The 23,920-nt window shown below is 43.7% G+C and overlaps 1 protein-coding gene across 1 annotated transcript in view; it reads left to right on the forward strand.

Moving 5' to 3' along the window:
* SHQ1 (SHQ1, H/ACA ribonucleoprotein assembly factor) overlaps positions 1-17,727 on the forward strand; it is a 38,937-nt gene extending 21,210 nt beyond the window's left edge. The window contains exon 12 of the mRNA XM_041466436.1: positions 16,632-17,727. Within this exon, the coding sequence (XP_041322370.1) occupies positions 16,632-17,280 (649 nt within the window). The 3' untranslated portion in view covers positions 17,281-17,727. The remainder of the gene's footprint in view (positions 1-16,631) is intronic.
* The last annotated feature ends 6,193 nt before the right edge of the window (positions 17,728-23,920 follow it).

The following is a 23,920-nucleotide window of genomic DNA, read 5'->3' on the forward strand; positions in this document are numbered from 1 at the left end:
TTCTAGGTTCTTAGTATTTCTCTTCAAGCTGCTAGTAAAGTGACTATTAATAATTCCATCCATTGTGTAAGTGGCATGTAAATCCTTTTAAGTGTTGTTAGGTTTAGAAGAAATGGAGCATGTTGCTCAGCCAAACTTATCAGAAAGGAGGAAAAGTAAATGTTAACCTGGGTAACAAAAGCTTGACAAAGACCTATGAAGGCAGCTTGTGGTAAATCTCAGCAGGTGGTGTCAACATTTCTGTTGAAAAGCCAGATGCAGCCAGATGGAAAATTGCATCTTTAACCCCTGAGGTCATAATGACATGTCATCACTTCATTTGATCCCCCTGCTAAGTGAGCTTATCATCCACCCTGCTGTCACTTCTGTTATTGCTTTCATTTCCATAATAAAATTAAATTTAATTTGCCTGGTTTGCGTGCTTTTGTTCTTCAGGTCCGAGCTTTTACAAGCCACTCTGATACATATGGCAGCCTTTCTGAGGTGAAATTAGAACTGAATTTTTGTTCTAAGACTGGGGTTTTCTCCATCTTTCACACCTTCCTTGAAGCAGAAGGGGATGAAGGAGAGGAGAAGGGTTTTTGGGGAACCCACTGGTTGGTTGATGGCTGCAATATGGGCAGCTGGGACCAGGGCAGTCCAGGTGTGCATTTGGTGCAGGAGAGCTTTTTCTCCCTCCTGTTAGTCTATGTCTGTGACCCCACAGGAGCTGTGTCCTTTAGAGAAGTCAGAAGAGTTTACCCACTGTCTCTTGCTGTGCTGAGGTTCCTTTGTGTGGCCTGATGTCTTTCTGCAGTGTTTTGTGTTCCCCTTTGTGCCAGGCTCTATTCACATGAGGGTTTTTGGCTGCTGTTGAACACATGTGCCTGCTGGCCGTGGCACGGGTGGGAAGCTGAACAGCTTCCTCGAGTCCTTGGCCAGGCAGGCAGTACAGGCAGTTCTGCACTCCTGCTCAGGGAACAGCTCCAGCCCATGGCAATTTAAAGTATTTTTACCTAATACTGACATGCATATTTAGCTTTAAACGTGTACCGCTTTAATATTTGTAAATGACTATTATCTGTGTTCCTGAACTGGAGGTGAAGCTGTGAGTGTTCCTGGCAGTTTTCCAGGGTTTGGTGCTCTCAGTATAGAATCACAGAATGGTTTGGATTGGAAGGGACTGTGAAGATCATCCAATTTCCAGCCCTTTGCCATGGGCAGGGACACTTCCACAAGACCAGGTTACTCATCCATCCAGCCTGCCTGTTGTACCGTTCTTTTTTTTTCTCATAGGTTTATAGTATGATGTGTGCAGGAGAATGTTTGATCCCATGTATGTTTTTCTACTTTCCAACTTAGCATAAGATTATAAAGATCATTGTTTGTGTTGTATTTTGTAGTAGCTTCAACACGTGCAGCGAGGGAGAGCTGTGAGCTGAGACAGCTGAGCTGTTAAATTGCCTTGCTGTGTTCTATGGAACTGTATCTGCAACTTGCTTTGTTATCCTTCACAAATACGTGCTCTGCACCCTGAGACAAATGTGATGGTGCTAATTTTGGTGACTGTAGGTGTAACGTGCCAGTTTGAGCATGGACTCCTTGATTTAAAGTGAAAACCAGGATTCCAGGTGGCATTTATACAGTCTCTGTAGAAGCTGCTGTCTTCATTGGTACTAACTAATTTAAAATCACATACTCCTGAGTGTGTCATATTTGCTTCTTCTGGTTTGCAGGTGAGACAGCCCCTGAAAGGTGGGTTGGCCTCATAGGTCTGTTTTCCTTTTCATCTCTTCCTTACAATGGAAGCCTTGTCCTTGTTACACTGTAATTACCCAGTCTGAAGCCAGCAGGGAGTTGCTGCTTGATGTGTAGGATGTGAATTTCTCCTAAATAAATGTAGGATTAATTACATTCACAGCATGTCACAGAGGTGATGAGATCGACTGTGATTGTTCAGGCCCCCTTTTCTTTTCCCCAGGTTTTCTGAATCCCTTGCTTAATCAATACAGTGTAATGTTGGCCTGATGCTGCAAAGGCATGAAGGAGTCCAGGACTCTGAGAAAAAAAAGATTTGTAAGATACAGGATTTTTACTGCCTGTCTCACATCAGATCCTAAAGTGCACAAGGGAGTAAAGAACTCAAATTTAAGTATTGTAGTCTCAGTCTATTGCGTTGGCTTTACCTCAGGCTTTTGCTAGATTTGGGGAAATATTTTGTAACATATAAACATCTTTAAGCTTCTGTAGTCAAATATGATCTTTCAGTGAATGTAAATAGAATTTCAACTTAAATTCCAATGGTGTGTTAAAATTGTGAAATGGATCATTTATCTGCAAACTGAATAAATTTGATTTGGTTATTATTTGCTAAAATCTGGAAAACTTTGAAAAATGTTTCAAAGTGTGTAGAAAAGATCTTGATTGTGTCACTTTTGCAGCTGTTTCTTCTTGGCATTTTTGTTTTCTTTATCAGGCTTTTGCTAGATTTGGGGAAATATTTTGTAACATATAAACATCTTTAAGCTTCTGTAGTCAAATATGATCTTTCAGTGAATGTAAATAGAATTTCAACATAAATTCCAATGGTGTGTTAAAATAATTTGTGAAATGGATCATTTATCTGCAAACTGAATAAATTTGATTTGGTTATTATTTGCTAAAATCTGGAAAACTTTGAAAAATGTTTCAAAGTGTGTAGAAAAGATCTTGATTGTGTCAAGATCTTTTGCAGCTGTTTCTTCTTGGCATTTTTGTTTTCTTTATTGTTTTGGGGTTTTGAAAAGCTCAAAACGCTTGAAAAGACACAAGCCAGGCTTTTAAAAGTCTTTTGTTATTTGCTTTTTGCTGCTTGTAGGGTTGATATTCATGGATTAATAGAATGGTTTGTGTTGGAGGGGACCTTAAAGGTCATCCTATTCCACCTCCTGCCATGGGCAGGGACTAATTCCACTGTCCCAGGCTGCTCCCAGCCGCAGTGTCCAACCTGGCCTTGGGCACTGCCAGGGATCCAGGGGCAGCCACAGCTGTGCCAGGGCCTCACCACCCTCACAGGGAAGAATTTGTTCCTAATATCCCATCTAAACCTGCCTATACTCATGAAGTCCTATTTCACCTTTATGGCGCTTCCATGTTCCTAGGAAGGGTTTAGTTGTAACCTGTGTAACTCAGGACTGTCCTACGAAATGAGGAGTGAAGGGAGTTTTCCTCGTAGTGTCAGCACCTCTGCTGTGAAAATACTGAGTTCAGGTAGGAGAATTCAGGAACAAAACTGTCCTAAAAGTTTTCAAAGGGTGCACTGCTAATGTTAGTGTATTAAATTTTTGATTTGTGATGGGGGAAGAGGGAATGTGTTAACACATAATAAGAATGAATTGGTGCTTTAAAGCATTCTCAAATGTTAGAGAAATATGCTAATTTTCAGCTGTTAACCTCCTGGATCCAGCAGCCGTGATTCCAAAGAACAAAGGCATAAGCAGTAATATATTCTGGATGAAAATCCTGCCTCTTGGCTCTGTGGGATTAATCTGATTTGTACAGCACGTTTACAGCACTTCATCCAGTTGAGGCGTGAGGGAAAATGCCCCTGGTGGTGTTGTGTTACAGGCTCATGGGCAGCTGTCCTGCTCTGGCTGGGTTTGGGTTCGACTTCACCTTCATTGCATGTCAGCCTTGGTTTAGTGGAGGCTGCAGTGGTTTCAGGTTTGATAAAAACTCCAGTTTGCAGAGTGTGTGGTGCAGAGAAAAGCCAAATGGTTTTCATGGTGCTGCTTTGAAAGCAGCTTTGCCATTAGCATGTGTTTTTAGCTTATGTTCTGCTGTAGCCAGTTGTGTTCACTTATCAGGTAGTGTAACAACCCCATCACAAAACCCCTTGACTTGATCTGTTTTGTAGTGAGAGGATTATATTTTTGACGGTAGCTTTTTAGTGATAATGTCATTGTGGGATGCACTAAAGCCACATAATTCTCTTCCCCCACTCCCTGCAAAACAAAAACCCTCCTACTTTGAAGATTTTTAATTTGAAGGTTATTCTTTCCTTTGCTGTTCTGCTTTGGTGAGAGCCATGCAGGTACAAGGACAAAGCCCAAAACCTTGGTGCTGCTCGTGGTCACACCTGGAACACAGTGAGGCAGCTGGGGCTGCACCCTGACTGTCCTGAGAGTTCTTGCTGCAGGAGCTCAGGACTACAATCCCCAATTACTGTAGCTCAGGACTACAATCCCCAATTATTGTAATTCCTTCTTAGCAGGTTTTACAAGCTGGCATTGCTGCTGCTGGCAGGCAGCTCAGTGTGCAGCACTGTTTGCTGCCTGCTTGGAGTGCTCGTGCTGTGCTGGGTTTGCCTCCCATTCACTTCCTTGGTGGCCTGGAGTGCTGAATTAACTTTGAGCTGTCCCAGCTGCTCTTACCAATAATGAGTGGCTGCTTCAGATGGTCTTTGAGATTAATTTAATGCATATTTAAAAATCTGTAAGAAAATACATAATGTGTCCTGTTAGAATTTTTTTCGTGGTGTTAAATGTTACTTATTTATTGAAAGGTGTAAAATGAATTGCCCAGGCTGCCCCAGACTGGCCATAAGTGCTTATTTGAACAATGTGCATTTTAATACAAGCGAGTCTAAAATGACACACTCAGTAAAAGCTTACAGAGCACAGTTATGGATTGGAGAATAAAAGACAGCTGAGGGCAACAGCTTCAGAAAAATAGGTTGGGTCATGCTTGAGAACTGTTTGAACCTGAGCAGGTGAGAGGGTGAGTGCTCTTCAGCTGAAGAAGCAGAGTAGTATCATTTAGAAGAAGGAAGTGGCATGACCTTAAAATGCATCATTTGTAAGACTGTGTTAAAACACTGATTCTAGTACTTGTTCAAAAAGATGTTGAAAAATTGAGAGGATTAGGGGGGGAAATACTTCATGAATGTAAATGTCTGAGTGACCTGTGTTAAGTCAAGACATCAAATAAACTTAGGAGTGCATTGGTAAGAAAATTAAAGGTTGATTGGACTTGTCTACAAGTATGATGGGAGAGAGATTTCAGGTTTTAGCCATTGAGTTGTATTAAAAAAAAAAAATCACACAGTCTATTTGAACAGGAAAAATTCAGACAGCAATAAATTTTCACATTTTCCTAGTGAAAACTAATTGAGTTGACTCATTCTTCCTGTGTTGTTGGGCAATTCTGTACAGTCTTTCTTGTTTCTATCAAAATTGCGCAGCTCACATCAACACCTTTTGGTTCAAACCCGAGTTCTGGGTCTGATGCAGGAAGTATTGGAGATTCTGAGCAGTTTATTATGCTACTAAAACATTAAATGCTATCATTTTCCTTAAAGCTTAGGTAGGACTTCACCAGTTCATTAGAGAGTACATTGACTGTTGGTAGAACCCCCAAATTTATTTATTTTCATCCCAAGTCATCTGCTCTTACACCTTGGATCACAGTTCTTGGATTTAAGAAGAGTAACTAATAATTTGCAGGCACATTCTGTGTGTCTCCTCTTTCAGTGTTTTGATGCATGTTTTTAATACAAATACAATTTCTGTTTGCTACCAATGCTTCTCCTTAGGTCCTGCATCTTGTTTGAGGCCTGAGCTGTCACTTCAGCTGTCTGTAAAGCAGGAGGTGCACACAGAGCACTTGTAAATAACAATACCCAACTAACACGGTGCTCTGACCTAAGAGCCTTAAGGCAGAACACTGCCCTGAGGGCTCAGAAAGGTGATAGACAGGTGTGTATTATACCAGAAATTCCCTCTCATGTATGTTTTAGCAAGCCCTGTAAAACATGGATTTTTAACAAGGGATTTAATCTTTCCTTCCAGCTGCTAGCTGCAGTTTCCTTTGATGTTTTTGCTCTCCTGCCCTCTGTTGTTTTTTCCTATTTATTCCATCACTTTTCTATAGCTCAGCTTCCTTCAGGCTGTGTCTGAATGCACCTTGCTGTGGGCAGAGAAGGCAAAGAACAAAGCCATTTTTTTCCCCCCTCAGGCTACTGCTTTGATTTTCCAAGTTGTTGGGAGGCAGTTCCTGTGTGCCTGCAGAAGGGTCAGTGATCTGTGTCGTGTCTGTTCAGGCAGCACAGCCCAGCTGAGTGCATTTCTGGTTTGATGAGGGGGAGGATGAGCTCGTGCAGTCCTTGTCTTTCTGAGCAGGTGGAATGTGCTGCTCTGGTCTGAGGGGGAAGCTGAGCTCCAGGCTGGGGAACATCTTCCTGCTTTGTTTCCAACCTGCTCAGCAGCTAACTTAATAATTTTTTTCTATGAGGCATGATCATGGAACAGTTTGGGCTGGGAGGGACCTTTACAGGCATCCAGTCCAGCCCTGCTGCAGTGAGCTGGGACATCCTCAGCACAGTCACGTTGCTCCAAGCCCTCTCCAACCTGGCCTTGAAGATTTCCAGGGATGGAGCAGCCACAGCTGCTCTGGGCAGCCTTTTCCAGTGTTTTATCACCCTCATTGTTAAAAACCGTTCTTATACCTAACCAAACCCTGCTGCAGTTTCAAACCATTCCCCGTGTTCAGTGGTGCCCCAGAGCAGCTGGGAGCAGGTGCCCGAGCACACCGGGGGGAGCTGGGAGCAGGCTCTTCACTCCAGGCCCTTGCAAAAATCTGCTTTCCTGCCAGCAGCTTGCAAGAAGGTCGGGTTTGGTGTCTTTTCCTGTTCAGACTGTGAGTTGAGGATGGACTGAGAGTAAGGGGGCTGCAGGTGGAGTTTTCCCTTCAGGTGTTCCGGGTGTCAGTGGCAGCGATGAAGCAGTGGAAGAGTTAAACTCTGATCAGCCCCACTGTGTTTTTGGGTGGATAAATCCATTGTGAAGGGGTAGGATCATGTTGGAGTAATGTTTGTAATTGTGCCTTTAAGCCTGTTCCCTGCCATTGTTGTTATTTTTGTAATACAGGACTTTGCTAGCATTATCCTGAGACTAAAATTCACATTTTCTGCCCTGCTGTGTGAGTACCTTTCACTCCCATACTGTAACACAAATTGTCTAATCTGCAGCATGAGAAGAGCTTTCTCCTAGATCACCAGCAGTGATGGTGAAGACCAAATTCTAGGTAATGGCAGCAAAGAAACTTGATGGAAATGGGGCTAGTACATCTCAGTGTTCCATTTCTGTAACACAGCCAATAGTACTATCATTTTATAAAATCTCTCTCTGCATCTGTTTTGTGGTGAGTTATCTATTCATCTTTCATTATTTGTGTTTATCATATATGACTTTGGAAGCTGTGCCATTATTAGATGTTTGGATTGGCTGCAACTTACTGGAGCTGTTTTGGCAACAGAGCTCTGTTAAACTATTCTTAAAACATATAAATACACTTCAGTTTCTTTTTATAGTGCAATATTAATTCCAAGTCTGTTTTCTCTTACGAATATTTTCATAATATCATCTACATAAGTAAGCTGTATTTGATTTCTTTTATAATCCACGAGCTGTTTGGTTTCAACTTATCAAAAAGACCAAGTAATGAAAGTAAGATGTTATATTGGAAAGCTTCATCTTTTTTTAAAATATTTATAAATGTGAAGTTCAGCTCATGCAGTATTTAGATTCATTATGAAAGAAGCACTGTGGAATTTCAGAATAAATAAGGGGGGAAAGTCACTTGAAACATTGAGACTTATTAACATAAAAGAAGTCACTTAAATTGAAACGCTGGTGCTGTTTTCTATTTGATTTATGGTTAACAAACTGTAATACTTTAAGCTATGTAGATAGCAGTTCATGTTTACAAGACTGCCAGTTGGATTGCAGTGTAAGTACATCATTCTCTTGGTTTCAGAATCCATGTAATGCCCTTTGAAAGCCAGAATTCCAAGATTAAAGCATTTTATGTTCCCCTTAAGCCCTCTGGATTCTCCCCATCAGCCGTTGTTTATGGGGCAGGGCTGTGTTTGGTCACCTGCACAGAAAGGGGGTTTGTCATGCCCAGAGTAGTCTCCTGGTGCTGCATTTCAGCTTTTCTGCTCCTCTCCACTTGAAGTGGAGGCATGCTGCTCACAGGGAGATGCATTTTCCAGACCTTCTTGAACCCAGCACTGATTTTTCAGTGTGGTTTTCCTGTTTGCAGTGAAGATTTACTGTGCAGGGAATGCTTTTCCAGTCTCTGCTTGGTCTGGTATGTGTGAGGAAAGGAGGAAAAAAGACTTTATAAACTTCCCAGCCCAAGCCTTGTGCTCTTGTCCCTTCCCCACATCCTTTGACACCTCCACCAGGCACGAGGTGTATCCACAGCTGGAATTAGCATGGATCAGCTGGCTGGTGGGTGCCTGCCCTGGCCCCCTACAATAGCTGTGTCCCTGCCAGCCTTGTCCCAGGAGGCTCATTATTCATCCCTCTGCTTCTTTTCATGAAGTATGTAGGAATTCAAAATTCTCGTTGCTCTTAAATTTGATGAAGTTGCCTGCTGTTTCCAGGAGCTGTTAGAAGGGAAATGATTAACAGTCACTGTGGACATGGACAGTGTAACTGTGTAAAGCCTGGTTATTTAGGCTAAAAATCAGAGTCCATCATCTTGAGAGACAGAAAGCAAGAATTCCTACCTGCAGTTGCACAAAAGATCTTGCACAGACTGAGCACTTACTTTTTTGAGTACTGACTTGAAGTTTAGAAATTAAGTAGTCTTTGATATGCTGGGGAGGTGGTTTGTTTCTTTCCTATGAAAACAGTGATTAATCCAGGACTAATTGCTGTGAACAAATGTTCTGTTGTTGCTGTTGTGTTTACACTCATCTGTCTTTTATTGCAGATAAGGTAGAAGATTAGTTAAAGTTTAGGTCAATTGTTACCTGAGTTCTGAAGAAAATGATCCTGTTTTTCCTTTACTAACATTCTTCCATTATCTTCTGTACTCATTGATCAGAGCTAATGATATTTTAATGGAGTTATTTATGGCTTCTCCCTCTTACTATAAAAGTGTATAATAAACTGAGCCCATGAAACTCTTGGATGGTTCTGTTTGTTTTTATCTCTGTTAATTGTATGACCTTGTCTGTGATTCTTTCAGCTCTCCTAGTAGAGTATGATGAGCTAACCAGCTAATAAAAGCTGGAAAGAAATTTAGTAGATTTTACTTATTCATATTTGTGATTATTATAAAATATTTTCTGTGCTCTTCTGAGTGAGGGCCTTTTGCTGCCATGAAAGGGTTCAGGTGCTGTGTGTATTTCTCAGTTCATGCCTGAAACTTCATGGTAGTATTGTGCTTTAAGTTTTAGCCTGATAGGAATAGTTGTGTTCCCAGATCTGGATGAAATAAAATCTGTGCACAGATTGCCCAAACTTGTGGGGAATTGGGGTAAAAGTCTGTAGTAAGGTACTTCAGCAGTAAAAACTGTGTAAAGTGAGTTGTTGTCATGGTCTGTAATACAGCAGTGTGCATGACAGGCAAAGTGGGTGGCACTATTAATACTTACCCAGATTATTTTCTGCTCTGAATTTCCTTCAGAACTTCCTTTGGAGTATTTTTGTTCCCTGATCCTGAACTTGCTTTTTCAAAGCTATTTCACTATGATTGGAGGTCACTGACTAGTGTATAATTGAAGCACTCATTATAAATAACCTTGAAAGTGAAATAATAAATGGTGAAGTATGTGAGATGCTATAAAACACTCTAAAAGGTGTAATTGAGCCTTAGTCTCTTGTCTCTGGGCAGATTCTGAGGCTCAAGTTCTTTTGTAACCCATGACTTTTTAAAGAGTGGTTTGGGCAAAATGGATGGTGCCTTTAGTGTGATGAGTTTCTTATTATTGCACCTAAATGTCCATTTATAAGGGTTCTTTTCCTGAACTGGAGGGGTTTTGTGATCTAACCTCATTGTTGGACCATTTATGCAATTTTGTGCCTGTTGACTCGAGCTGTTTCTGCATTAATGAATTCTGCTTTAGTATTCAGTGCCATCATCATTATTGCTCTTGTGTCTTACCAGTCAGGCCTGATCAAACCTAGACTCTTTCATGTCTTGAATATTTTATTAAAATCAAATTGTCTGTCAATTCTGTATCATAAGAATTCAATCTTTTCTTTTTTTTTTTTTTTTTTTATAAAATTTATTTTTTTTTTTTTTTTTTTTTTTTTTTCTTTCAAGCTGCCTGAAAGTGCACATCAGGTGTGGAGGGATGTTTCTCATTGTTAGTTACCTTGCTGAAGGAATTGTGCTACTTTTGGGTTAAACTCTTGAAGTTTAAGTTCTGTTACAGCCATTGTTTGAATGTGCCTTTCCTCTGCTTTATCCTTCACCCCTGGCTCTCAGAATATGCTGGTCAGTGACCAGTTCGATCTCAGTTACCAGCTTCAAGCTTTCCCCAAAGATCACCAGTTTGGTTGCTCCAGTAGCTGTTTGACAGTAGATAGAAGCTGCATCTGAATTTTAGCAGAGCACAGTTTATTTTGTTCTTGATGGACTAGCTGGGTGCTTTGCCAGCTGTGTCATTCTTGTATGAGCTCACTTTATCTTCTGCTTTTGTGTTTGGCTGTAACTTGTTGAGCTTTGTGCTTTGAGAGAACTTGAGCTGTAGACTTACTGCCATAGGGATATGAATGTACATCAGGATCCTGACAGAGTTCCATGGGGAACTCATCTGGCATTATCTGGATGTTGAACAATGTCTCTCTGTACCCCTGATATCTGGGCAGATAAGGCTTAGGCTGGAAGACAGTGATGGATGGAATCCAGCAAGAGCCACTGTGAGCAGGGGGAAATGAGACCATCTGAAGGGTGTGGAGAGCCTGTCCCTCTGCAGGTGCCCTTGTGTTCACTAGTGACAGACCCTGCAGAAACACCACTGATGTCCTATTGCAGCCCGTCCTCAACCAGTCTTGGTGGCAAGGCAGAAAATTTCATTTTTCCTTATAGTGTAACTGACATTTCAATGTCTCACAGATAGTAAATTTGCACACTCTCTGTATCTGAACTGCTGAGACTCTGGGATAATATCTGGTGATGTCTGAGATAATATTAACTCTAGAGTTGTCTTAATACTTGCAGTGCCTCTGGCTAAATGAATAATTGTGGGAAATTGTAAGCAGTGCTGCCAGCTATGTAATTTGGAGCTCATTTAATGTGGGGATACTGGTCTGGTTGTATTGCTTGGTATCTTATCTGTTTTATCAAAGAAAGAGGCTGTCTGTGAAACTTTCTCTGCTGAGTTTTGCCAGGCCTTGTGGAGAAAGGTGGTGTAAATATAGCCTGATGCTTTCTCTTTAAATGTGGAACTCCTTGTGTGTTAAAGATATAAAATTAAGGCTCTTGTGATGCAGCAGACAGGAAGCCTTTTGCTTAATGCAGCAGCTTTACTATGAGATGGACCCTGTGTGTCCAGAGCTCCTGCTGAGTGGAGATAAGTTAAATAACAGCCCTTTCTGTATGTGTCAGCCCTGCAGAGTGGCACAGCAGGCTGCTGGTTTGTGCTGGAATGTTTGAATGCATCCCGAGGAGCGGCAGGGCCGGACACAGCCCCGCGCCCTCCGCAGGCACGTCCGTGCTTGACACGGCTCTGCTGCCTCTGAGACTTGTTTATCTTGCCTGCAAGGCTTAAAGATAATTAATGTAAAGTGCTTCACACTCTAAAACAGGGCTTGTCAGCCCTGCCAGCATGGAGCACTGATTCCCACTGGCACGATGAGTGGGCCCTAACCACATGTGAGCAGCATCACTTTTAGCTCATTCCAAGATCAGTCGGGTCCCATTCGAGCACCAGGCTGGCCAGCAGAGCTGCTGTCAGTGTTTGTGACACTGAGGGTCCTGTGCTTGTTCCTTTCCTGCTGTGCTGGGGCAGCAACAGCTTGATGTGCCCTGGCAGCTCTGAGCTGTCACTTGGCTGGGATGAGCCAGGGGAGATAGCAGGGAGACTTGGCTGGGTTGTGCCGTGTCTTACACCTTGTTTACACTGGGTACTTCAGAACAGGGGATGTTTGTGTACGTCTGTGAATGCAAAGCCAAATTGATGAGCCAGTAGAAATAATCCTTCTATTGTTTACAAAAACAAAAGCAAGCTGGAGCTTGTGCCTATGCAGGAAAAGTCACTTTCCATTCCACTGTGTGATGTTACTGACTGCACTTTGAGAGGCTGTGCTGCCAGTGTGAATCTTTCATAGAACCATGGAACACTTTGGGTTGGGACCTTAAAGATCAGCCATTTTCAGCCAGGGACACCTTCCACTGTCCCAGGCTGCTCCAAGCTCTGTCCAGCCTGGCCTTGGCCACTTCCAGGGATCCAGGGGCAGCCACAGCTGCTCTGGGCAGTGACATTGACTCCCCTGTTTGCAAGTAATCTGCAGAGTGTTTTAGATCTGTAATTCCCCTGCCATGATTGGGTATGCAGTACCACCATCGTTCAGAATGAGGAGCAGACTGCTGATTTTTATATTTACAAGTTCTCTTTGAGTTGTTTGGTCTTTTTAACATAACTGCTAAAACAAGAGTACTGCATGTAAGGGAAGTACCAGGCAGATGGGAAGGTCTGAGCTATTAACACTCTTTCTTTAACCTTTTTCCTTACATAGTGCTGACTGATGGACATAGTATACAGAAGCATCTTTTTTTTTTCTTCATCATTTGGGAAAAATGAGAGGATTTTGTGGCTGGATGTACTCCCCTCCCAAGTCCTGCATTTGTTTTTTACTGTCAGTGGCTGGGTTGTTTTTTGTTTTCCAGCTTATGTGAAAGCTTCCTTGGAAACAATCAAATCCCTGATGTCTGTCTGCAGTGAGACTTCTTCCTCACAGCTCTATGTTCTGGAGATAACAGCTGTCTTGGCTCTTCAGATCCTGTGCTCTCTGTACTCCCTGGAACAGAAAGCAGCACTGGAGCTTGTAGGAGTTTGGCTTTACCTGGAGTTGTGTCCTGCTCTGCTCCCACCCTGCTTGTCACTCGTGTCCCAGTCCTGCCATCAGTGCCATCACCAGCTCTTCTCTTCATGCTGCCACAGGTGGCCTTTGCTGTAAACCTCTAATGATCTCTCTTTCCTGTTGCCACAATCCTCTTTTTATTTTTCTCAGAGTTCTATCCATCTCCCTTTATTTGCTAAATCTCCTTTGATTCTTTGTTCTTTTCAGCCCAGTTTCACTCCTTTATAATCTAAGATCTGTAGAACAAGATTTTTTTCTTCTTCTAGCACCTGAAGAAACTCTCCTGTGCCTAGACAAGGATTACTGCAGTTCTGTCTTGGAATTTTAATTCCAGACTGCATGGACAAGCCCCGAGATGCTTCTCTTATCTGTTCCTCAAAGCTATGCATTAAACAAAACATGCATCTGATCAGTTTAACCTGTAATTAAACATTTTCCTTAAGCAACTGACATTGTGATAACTAATAATTATCATGTGTAGCACCTTTAAAACCTATTATGCATGTTTATGTAAGAACACTATTACCATAATAATAAGATATCATTACCACAAATGTGCATACTGAATGAGCATGTCTTAAAGTAATCATGGATTCCATTAATCATACTTGAAAAATTAAAGTATTTGCTGTCTAATCTCTCAAACACTACTCGAAAGGTTTTGGAAACAGCAGGGCCTGTTTACTGCAGGTCTCATACACAAGATCTTGTTTCTGGTGTCTCATTTTTGTTTTCCTGAATTGTTGCTTGTCTTTCACCTTAGGAAACCATCAGCTCAGAGACCCACGGCCTCCCTTTGAAAGCATCTCCATGCTGATTTTTAGTCTGCTTGCCTTGTTTTTTGTCCAGGGAATGCTGCCACCTTTTCTTAAGGCTGATGTGAAATGCACTCCTGAAACTTGGTTCTCCTTCAAATTAGATAATTGCCTTAAAGGAGATGAACTGATGGCTAATTGTAATTCTCTTAGTCCCTTGTACAGGGGCAGAAGAGAAACAACCCCATTCTTCACGTGTTCTTTGTTGTTTTTTGGGGTTTTTTAATACAAGATTGCAGAGTTGGGGAGCAGAATTTTTTGGGTTTATGTATAAAATTGTTAAGGGGTGACAGTTTTGAGTTTGTCTCATATTTAAAAGCTGAGCTCTGTAGATTCTGATGGAGACTGGATGAGAAGAGTGAAAGTTGGGAAGAAACATTTGACCTACTGAGAAAACAAATGAGACTTTTTGTAGTCAGAATATTTGGGATTGGAAGGGACCTTTAAAGGCCATCTAGTCCAACCCCCTGCAGTGAGCAGAGACAGCAAATACCTGATGTGGCCAAGAGTTAAAAAAGCAACTTAATTGCTTTAGGGAAATGATTCTTTTATCTGTCAGCAGGACCACTTTGAATTTAGTAGCATAATGTGTGTCGAGTCAAACAAGTTCATCACTGTGTGTTTTCTTCCTTAACACTTGGCACATTTGCATTTGGACACAGCAAAGTATTTATTAATGCCAAAAAAGCACATTATGTCATACAACTCCTTAATACTTGGTGCAGTTCTGTGATATATTTCTGTATCTTAATATATAAACTGCATTATAAGAAAGGAGAGGATTTTAAGGACTGAGTCTGGAGTAGGGGAAATAGGCATGAAAAGGTAGAAAAAATAGGAAAAAGGAAAAAAACATACAGAATTACAGAATAGAGTAGAATTATAGAATATACATATAGAAATTGACAGATACAATGGAAATGTGGGGAGAAACAGGACTTTGAAAATTGCTTTTCTGTCATAATGGCAGCAGTGAAACAGGGGTGAGACAGGCAGTGGGAACTGGGGGGAAATTGTTGTGGCAGAGGGTGTGTGGTGAGTTGCTCATGGTGTCAGTGCAATGAAAGGGAGCCACGTGAAAAGGGACAAAACAGGATTCTGTGACAGGGCACAGCCAGCCTGTGGAGCTCCTGTGGCTGTGGACAGGCAGGACCTGGAGAGGAAAAGGAACTGAACCTTCATGGCCTGAGCAGCTCTCACTGGGGAAGGGGCACGTGCACAGACAGTTAGAAGGAAGGAAAGTAGCATATGGAAAATCAAAGCAAAATGCTTTCTGAAAGGGATATAAACCTGGGGTGTAAATCAGCTTCTCCCCAGCGTGCTCAGGAGGCAGATTTCCCTGCAGCCTCTTGTTCTGTTCCCACCTACCTGCAAGGCTCCATGAACCTCTCAATGCATCACTTGGCTTCTTTTCCTTTCTCTTTTCTGATGGAGCAGGGAGAATGCTTGCTTTGTTCCCAATTAACTTGGCAATTTCTCAAATCCCCCATAACTTTCCAAGAAAAGTGCAATTCCTTGACAAAAAAATGGAAATAAGTTGCCAGAAAGAAAACATTATTAAAATAAGTTTTTAAAAATTGGTACCCCCTTTTTTTTATCAGAGTCTGGTAGGATCATGTTACATTTAATTCTTAGCTTTAGATTTGAAAATTCTGGAAATACAAATTGTTTTCTGTTGCTTTATTTCTGGGAAAATTATTTCACAGTTTCCTGGTCGGTGGGTAGAACTAAGGAAGTCTAGTGTGTTTTATTCCAAGTTTCTAAAGCATTTAAATGTTACCCTGTCTGTAAAACATGTAAGAAGCTGCACTGAATTTCCCTTCCCCCACTTAAAAATGCAATTCCTTTAGGAGCAAAAAAAAAAAAAAAAATAGAAGCATCTATGTTATACTGAGTAATTATGCCCCCTGGGAAATAGAATATAAAGATCTTTAAAATCATTCAAGTGAGAGAACAAGCACTTTAACTTTTGCCTCGCAGGAGCCGTGTATTACATCCCAGCTCCTTGCTGCAGTGTCAGTGTGTGGTGCCTTGCAGGTTCACAGCCCCGGCAGAGGAAATGAAACCCAGTCAGTTACTGCAGGATTTATAGCAGACCTGCTGCTGCAGGAAGTGGTGAAAAGCTGATTGATAGTCTGAGGCAAAACTCCACAACAAGAAACAGGATGTATGTTTGGCTTTTTATACCCCTTTTCCCCTCTGCCCTCACCCCCCTCCATCCCGAGGCACTCTCTTAATTTTAGTCTCTGTTGATAAATCCATGGTGCCCTTTTCTGGTAGAGCACGTGCTGGCTTCCCACACTCCAGGAAATGGATGGGGCTGCACCACAGATTTGAAGCCAGTGTGGTGTGTCTGCTTTATTAGGGGCATTTATCTCAGTGCTCCTGGTACTCCTGCTGAATGATATTTCAGCTGAATTCCAAGTGAAGGGTGAAGTTCAGCTGCAGCCAGAGTTACTGAACATCTCCCGTGATGGTGGGTGAGCAGGCTGGGTGGGAGAGGAGGAGCCTGGATCACTAATCAGAATGTTCTCCTGGTTCATATGCATTTCACAGATATGTCTGGGAGGGTAGGAAACCAAAATTATTTTGCTGCACATAAACTTGATCCAGCCAGCCCTGTGCTTCAGAGTGTGCAGCTAAAGACAGCAAACCTGAAAAGGTTTGCTCTGAAATCTCTCCTCCCTCACTGTGCACTGCTGAAGCATCCAGCAGCAGGATCTTTCAGGAGGGGATCCTCAAAGACTTTCAGTGGGATATTGTCTAACCTCGTGGGAAAAGCTACCCTAAATAATTGTAATTAGGAATCCTTCTGATTGTTTTTCCTCCCGTGACATCCACTTTTACAAAGGAGTTGCAGAAGAAAGTTGTTTGCCTACCAAGCAAATGGAAGAAGTGTTTAAGATGGGTGTTCTCAATATCGAATGGGAAAGTTCTGCTTGTCAGGTTCAGTAACATATCTTGTTCTTTGTTAAAGGTCAAAAAAGTTGGCTGCACTCTGTGAGTCCTTGCAGAAAACCACGCTCAGCAAGTCCCACATGGAGCTGGAGCTGGAAGAGCTGGAAGCAGCAGCAGTGCTGGTACAGGAGGAAGAGAAGGCGTTAAAAGCTGCTGGCACAGTTTCCAAGCAACAGCTGCTTTGCTCCGAGTCGGAGACAAGTGACTCTGAAGAATCCAGCAGCACTTCATCATCTGAGACAGAAGGCTCTGATTCAGATGAGCAGGAGTCCTCGACCAGCGAAGATGGGGAAATAAATTCTTTCCAAGGCACGCTCCAGGAGGAGAGGACAGCTCCACTTACTGACTGTAATGGATTGAGGCAGGGCACAGACACTTTGGCGATGGAGGTCGGGGATGGAAAATCAAAGGATTCCTTGCAATCTACGACTGCTCCTGGAAAACTGGTGGAAGAATTAGAAATGCAAATGCAGTCTGCATTGAGACTTTCAGAGCAGCCTGAAGGATTGGCTACTGCAGGCTGCATTTCACAGGAACAAGAAGAAAACCCTGTACCCGAGCCTGACAGATTTTCAGAAGATGCTGCTGGGAAGGGAAATTTCTTGGAGGTGTCTCCCAAGCCAAACCCGTTGCTTTTTCTATGCAGCACAAATGAAGATGAAGACTAAAGGACTGTGCAGGAGCACAGTGTGACCCAGGAGCTCACAGCTTGTTCTAGAATGAGCTGTCCCAAGGCTGTCCTGTGCTGCACAAAAATGTTTTTCTTTTTTGCTGGAGGACAAGACTGCTTTGAAAATAATTGATAGGACTGTGTGATACTCTCGCAGTTAATTTTTCTTTTTCTCCAATTCAACAGTCTCATATTTGATGTGAGAATGTATAATTTCAATAAACTTCTAGAAACTGTTTTCATTAAGCTTATTCAGTGATAGAATGATGTCCTAATCAAATACAACTGAAATGACTCATTTTAATTTTCTCTAGCTGTTGGGATTTACTTGAAAAATATCCTCATTGTGTTTGTATAAACTTGTTTATGACATTGTACTCTTATTTTAAAATGCTTCATAGCAAACCATTTCAAATAATGGTTACAAGTTTAAAAGTTTAAATAGTGATGGCAAATTATTTTGAATTATATAAATTCTGTATTTTTTGTACAAAATAAAGGAAATTTCTACGCCATCAATACAAGATCCAGTGGTTGTGTATTTTATGTGTAAGAGATAGAAGTTTATATTTTTGCAGTTCTTCCTCAGTTCTTTCAGCAGTTTTGTCATGTGTTCATTCTTTTATGCTGTTTTTGAGCAGTTTCTACATGTGGGCACTTCTGTTGCTGTTTAAAGAACAGAAATCCCAATTATTTCATGTTTTCCTGTAGATGCTCTCAGTTCCACCACAGCAGGGTTAACCAGAGTGAAGGAACAACACCTTTTGTGGAACAGGACTGAGAGCAAACCTGGCCTGGGTAGTCCTGGCTTTGTTAGTCTGGCCCACAGCTTGGGCCAACTTATTTATCCTTTTTTTGCCTTTAAAATGTTCAAATAATCCAGTCAGGTTAATGCAGTTTGTTAGCTAATTTATATTATTGAATTAGGGTGGCTGCTCCCAATCATCTGCTTTTTTGGTTAGATAATTTCTGGAGAAGGATTTGGGAAGACGAAGCCTGGACCACCACGTGTGGCTCAGGAGCACAGAGCCAACAGGAGCATCTGATTCACTCCTCTGGAGAAGCAAGTTTTGATTACTTTTCAACCTTTTCTCTATTAAAGTGTACAAAAATCCTAAGCTAAAGGACTTATTCTTCAGCAGTGCTGTTCCCTGCTGGAAAGCAGCAGGTGAGCTCTGCTCCTGCTCAGTGAGAGCCGCAGCCCTCACCTGCCAATATTTTTTATGTTCTTAAATACCTGCTGCTCCTTTAATCAGTGTCTGTGTTCTGTTCCCTGGGGGAGAAACCTTTCCCATCCCGTGTGGCAGGGAGCACTTATTCTTCTAAATGCCAGCAATAAAATCCACACCAGAGCTGCCAAAGTCTGAGAGAAGGGGGAAAATGCACTTCAGAAGAAAAGAGCAATGGTCCTGCTCTCCCCAAATTCCAGGGATGAACTCAGGAACTTCTACAGCTGCCCAGGGGCTGGAGAGATCTGTGTAAAACTCTGTTTTCTGGCTGTGGAGCTGATAAGGGGTGTGGATTGACTGATGGCAATTTGATGTGACCTCTGTACGGGTGGGGTGTGAAGTTTTTGCCCGTGGGGTGATCGGAATTTCGCCTGAGGCTGAACTACCCAGCACACGTGGAGAGTCGGGATGAGCAGTGTCTGTGAAAGGGAAGCCTTGCTTCTCCAGAAGGAAAGCACGGAGACGCTGCTAAAAGAAAATAATACTTTTAATTTAATACTGTTTAGCCAAAATTGAGGCTTACTGAGTCTGTGAAGTATCAACACTTGAGAAAACAAAACAGACAATAAAAAAACCCAAAAACAAACAAACACACAAACAAAAAGGAACTCCTAAGAAGGCACATTTATTTAGAAGGGAGGGAGACCTTTGCATGCAGGAGTTGGCTGGAAGAGGATGGAGATGTCTTAGGGACATGCTTGTTCATGTAGTACTTTAGGGTGTTAAAAGCAACAAGTGAAATGCTGGAAACCATCAGAAGGAGCTAAACAGAAGTGGGCTTTGATTTTTATTCCTTTTTCTCATGGGAACAGTGCCACATTCTCCTCTTTCCCCAATTCAAAAATTAGAGCTGAATTGATTAAATATCTTTTTTTTTTCCCCCCGGCTTGTCTTAATTCCAAACAGATTTGTGAAAAGCTTGTAAGGGCTTTGCTTGCACGTCAAAACAAGAAAGCATCGATTAGACTTGATTTACTGCAATAAATGATAAATATGGCCAAGGCATTGATTCAGAGCCCTGAGTGGAGGGGCCGGGTGGCCCTCCACCAGTGCCACAGCTGAGCGTTGTCACAGCCCAGCCCATGGCTCAAGGCTGCAGAAAACAAACAGGGAAACACATGTCAGGCAGATAAATGGCTCTGCTGTTCAGAGCTCTCCGTGGAGGCCATTTGTCTCCAAGATAAGGAAGAATGCACTCCAAAGCTGGAGGGAGATAAGCTGGGGGAAGAAAATGGATGTGGAGCCGCTGTGGTGGCACTTGGGCGGTGGCACAGGGAGCAGAGAGGGACCCCAAGCCCGGGGTGTCTGCAGGGAGCAGGGTGAGCACCAGGGGAGTGTCCCATGGGAGCTTGCAGACCCTTCCTCAGCATTTCAGCACTGGATGACATTTACACCTTCCCAGCAAACAAACAAATGGTGTCTGAGTCACCCAAGTGTTCCCTGAGCCTGTCGTGGATCTGTTCCTCCCCTTTTTCGTGCTACGTGGGCACATGTGAGGCATGATTTTGCACTGACACAACAGCTCTGGGTTTGTAGTACTGTGGTAGCCATAAACCAGGCTATTTTTGTATCCTTAGGTTGTGGAGAAGTAACAGTCCCTCTCTGACAAATGCTCATTTTGGTGACCTGACTGGTATCAGATCCAAAACGCACTTGGTGATGTTGGTTTGCATTTCTGTAAATGTTTTCTCATATCAAAAACCACCACACAGCAGCACAGTTGGTGGCACTGTGAGGATGCTTGGAGACAAAAACAAGATATGTGTCCCTTAGGTGAGGACTAAGATGTTGGCAGAGCTCCCTGAAGGACAGCTCTGACCCAAGAGCAGCTCATTTCTGTGCGAGAAGTGATAAGCATGGAAAAGGACAAAAAGTTTCAGGTCTAGAAAGCAGCAAGGTTTGATAATGTGATCTCAGGAGCTCTGTGTTCAGTCCCTCTCTTTAAAGCTGATGTGCAGGGTGACTTAAATGAAATAATTTTCCCCGCTGTCACCAGAGGTACCAGGCCTAACTCAGAAAGGTCCAGACTCTGGAAGGGGAGCACAGAAATAGAGTAAAAAGGAGTAAAACTCAAATCTGACAGTGGAGATTTCTCTGTCTGCTACTGACTTGTGCAGAGCAAGGGTGAGAAGCTAAAATCTGCAGTTTCTGAGGTATTCTTAAATACCTTTCTGTGTATCAGTATCCAAGTGACTCAAGGCCATCGGTGCCTTGGAGCTGTGGTGCTCACCCACACCAGCTGCAGTCACTGCTCCTCTAAATCCCTGGAAATTCAATAAAGCTGACCAAAATTAGATCCCAGAAACCTCCTAAAAATGTAATGTGTCTGAAGGCTTGGCCACTGTTCCGCTGTGTATCAGCAGCTCCATGAAACACCTCTGAGCTCTGTGTCCAGGGCACCTGTGAGGCTCAGCAGCACCTGAACAAGGCTCTGGTGGCTCTCTGGGACAGGTCCTGTTCTCAGGCAGTCCTGGGACACAGCTGACAGGATAAACCCACTGGATGTGTGGCAGGCCTGGAAACAGATTCCTCCTGGCAGGAGAATCACCTTCCTTGAAGAGCCCAGAAATGTAAAAGCCTCTCTCCCTCATCCCTGATTTGCCTTGTACCCCTCTTCTCCATGCAGAGCCCCCCTTCCTTAGTGTTACCCTGCTCCACGAGGTCCCATCTCTGCTCACAGGGTGCTCATCTGCAGCACACCCACTCTTTAACTCAATGCATTTTATTTATTATTTTTTATTTTCTCATTCTGCCACTGGGGTATGGTGAGAGCTCACCCTGTCCTGCTCCCCACGGGGTGGGAGCTGCAAGGGCTGAAGAAGCAGAGCAGGGAAGCTGCTGAGCAGGGAGCCAGCAGTGCCCTTAAACAAAGCTGTGCCTGGGGAGCCACAGGAGGAGAAGCTCAGCAGCCACCTCAGGGCCAGCAGCTGTGTGTGCTTGGCTTCCCAGGGAGGGCAGGCACTGCTGCTGCTGCTTGCATTCCGCAACCTCCAGTTGTGCTTCTGGTCTGGAGTCAGCCGTGGGGTGAACGGCTGCAAACATCCCTCTCTCGAATTATGGGAGTCTAACTCATCAGTGGTAATGAGATTTTTAAGGCATAAATCAACAGAATATCAAGATGAGACCGAGTTGCCCTCAGCTGTGCTGCAGACAAGGCAGGTAAGTGACCTGCTGGCTGCACCCTACCTGCCAGGGCTGTGATCACATTTCATCTCCCGTCCGCAATTTTTGGCAATTACGCAGAAATGTCCCATTTCCTGCGGTAAATAAATAGGGATCCGTGTTTTGCCTTGATGTAACTCCACCTCCTCTAATATGCTGCATTGTCCATTGATTTGCCTAATTATGTGTATTACAACCGCGCGAGGCGCTGGGAAGCAGCAGGGGTCCGTGCTGGGAGAGGAGGAGGGTGATTGCTCCATCTGTTCCTGCGAGCTGCCGGGAGAGGCGGCGGGAGTGGAGTGGGAAATGGAGGGAAGGAATTACCATTTAGTGCAGGTGCCTCTGGAAGGGGAATCCCACTGCCAGGTGCTGGCAGGCGGCTCTCCTGAGCTCCCCACGTGCTTAATTACCCTACAGCGAGTCTTCCCATCTCGAATTAGAGCAGGCAATTGCTGCTGAAGCCTTGAAACAAAACGGGGAGTGCAGCAGGGCTTCATCCATCTCACTGCGGAGACCTGCATCTCCCATCCAGCAAGATTCATGCCCCATTCGGCCGAATTTAAAAAGCACTTACCTGGAATTAGATGATTAATTTAAAAATCTGAATGTAGGAGTGCAGCAGACAAGGTCAAAGCATCCGAGCTGTGAATGTGGGTTCCAGTGATGACACTACAAAAACAGCAAGTGTGCTTCTCTGTGCTGTGGATTTAGGAAGAAGTTGCTCAGGGCTGTGGGAGGCAGTGCAGGGAGAGCCAGGGGAGCATGGGATGAGCTGTCAGTAGTTGCTCTCCTGAACAAGGAGTTTTATTCCTCCACAGCTGCTTCTCCCTGCCACGCTCCGGGATGGCTGATGGATCAGGGGTGGCAGAAGGGTCATGGGCTGCTCCTTCTCCTGCTGGTTCCTGCTGCTGCCAGCAGGTAACTCAGCAAATCAGCCTGTTAGCCCGACTGGAAAACACCTGAGGGGTAAAAACTGCCCAGAACCTGTTATCCCGACTGGAAAACACCTGAGGGGTAAAAACTGCCCAGAACCTGTTGTGTGCCATGTAACAAGCAACACACAGGGGCTGTGACATCCTGGGAATAACACACCTGGAGGGGGAACACTATCAAAGTTAAAGTGGTGGTGTGCATCCCGCGGGGTTTTAAATTGCCTCAGCACTTTTTTGTGGGCTTCTGCACTTTTTTTTTTTGAGGAGTTGCACACAGTCTGTGCAGGCCTGGCTGTGTCCAGGTGATGCTGCAGCGCCGTGGGGAAGGATCCCAGCTGCATCCACTCAGGCTGCATCAAAGAGCTGCGGGTGTCACGTTCGGGAGCTGTGAAACTGAACCGAGGTGCCTGGCAGTGCTCCAGGGCTTTATCCACGGTGTGAAGGATTAGACAAGGATTTGGCATGGGGCGCCGTGGAAAGTTGCCTTTTACCTTCAGATGTCCGACAGAAAAGCCCATCAAGCTCGGTGGTGGAGGGAGGGGAGGCTCTCAGGGAGTAGGGGGAATAGCCCTGCCTAAAAACTGGGATAAGTCTCTATTCCAAGAAGATCCTGGTGCTAACATGGTTATGCTCTGAAATCCTGAAGGTTTGAGCTATGAATAATTGCAGTGATATGCCTTTCCAGAATCTATTACACAGCAGGTTTGGCCAATGCTCTCAGGTGGGACCCGTGGGGTGTCCAGTGCAGGGACGGGAGCTGGATTTGGATGATCTGTATGGCTCCCTTCCAACTCAGCATATTCCAGGATTCTCATAGCTGAAACAGCCTTAATGCCCTGCTCTTAATGACCCTAATGGAAAGTCCTCAATCACACTTTGATCATAACCTGCAGAGCTGTTGGGTGTCAGTGCAAAGCCAGCACGGGCAGGGAAGGATGTGTGTGCGCCCGCACGGCCGTGTGTGTGTTAATCAATTTGCTTTTCGAAGTGGCTAAAAACAGAAGCCTGAGGAGTTCCCCCTGCGAGGTGCTTTCCCTGGATGCTGCTCCTTGCGCTAATGGCATCCTCTCACCAGAGAAAACATCCCACTCCAGAGCTGAAGTGGTTGGCAGGAGCTGTAATTAAGGTGTGAAGAGACTTTCCACACACGAACCTGCCTTCCCGTGTTGGGCTCCTGCTTGAGAACAGCGACTCTTTGGCAATTGGCTTTTACACGTGGGCTGTTTGTATTCCTGCGATTCTGTTTGGATTGCTAATCCTCCAATTTGCACCTTAACTCCCTTAAAATAAAACAAGGGCAGAAATGTTTTCGCGC

Source organism: Pyrgilauda ruficollis, unplaced genomic scaffold (assembly GCF_017590135.1).
Source record: "Pyrgilauda ruficollis isolate IOZ18807 unplaced genomic scaffold, ASM1759013v1 scaffold10, whole genome shotgun sequence".
In the NCBI taxonomy this organism is placed as follows: domain Eukaryota; kingdom Metazoa; phylum Chordata; class Aves; order Passeriformes; family Passeridae; genus Pyrgilauda; species Pyrgilauda ruficollis.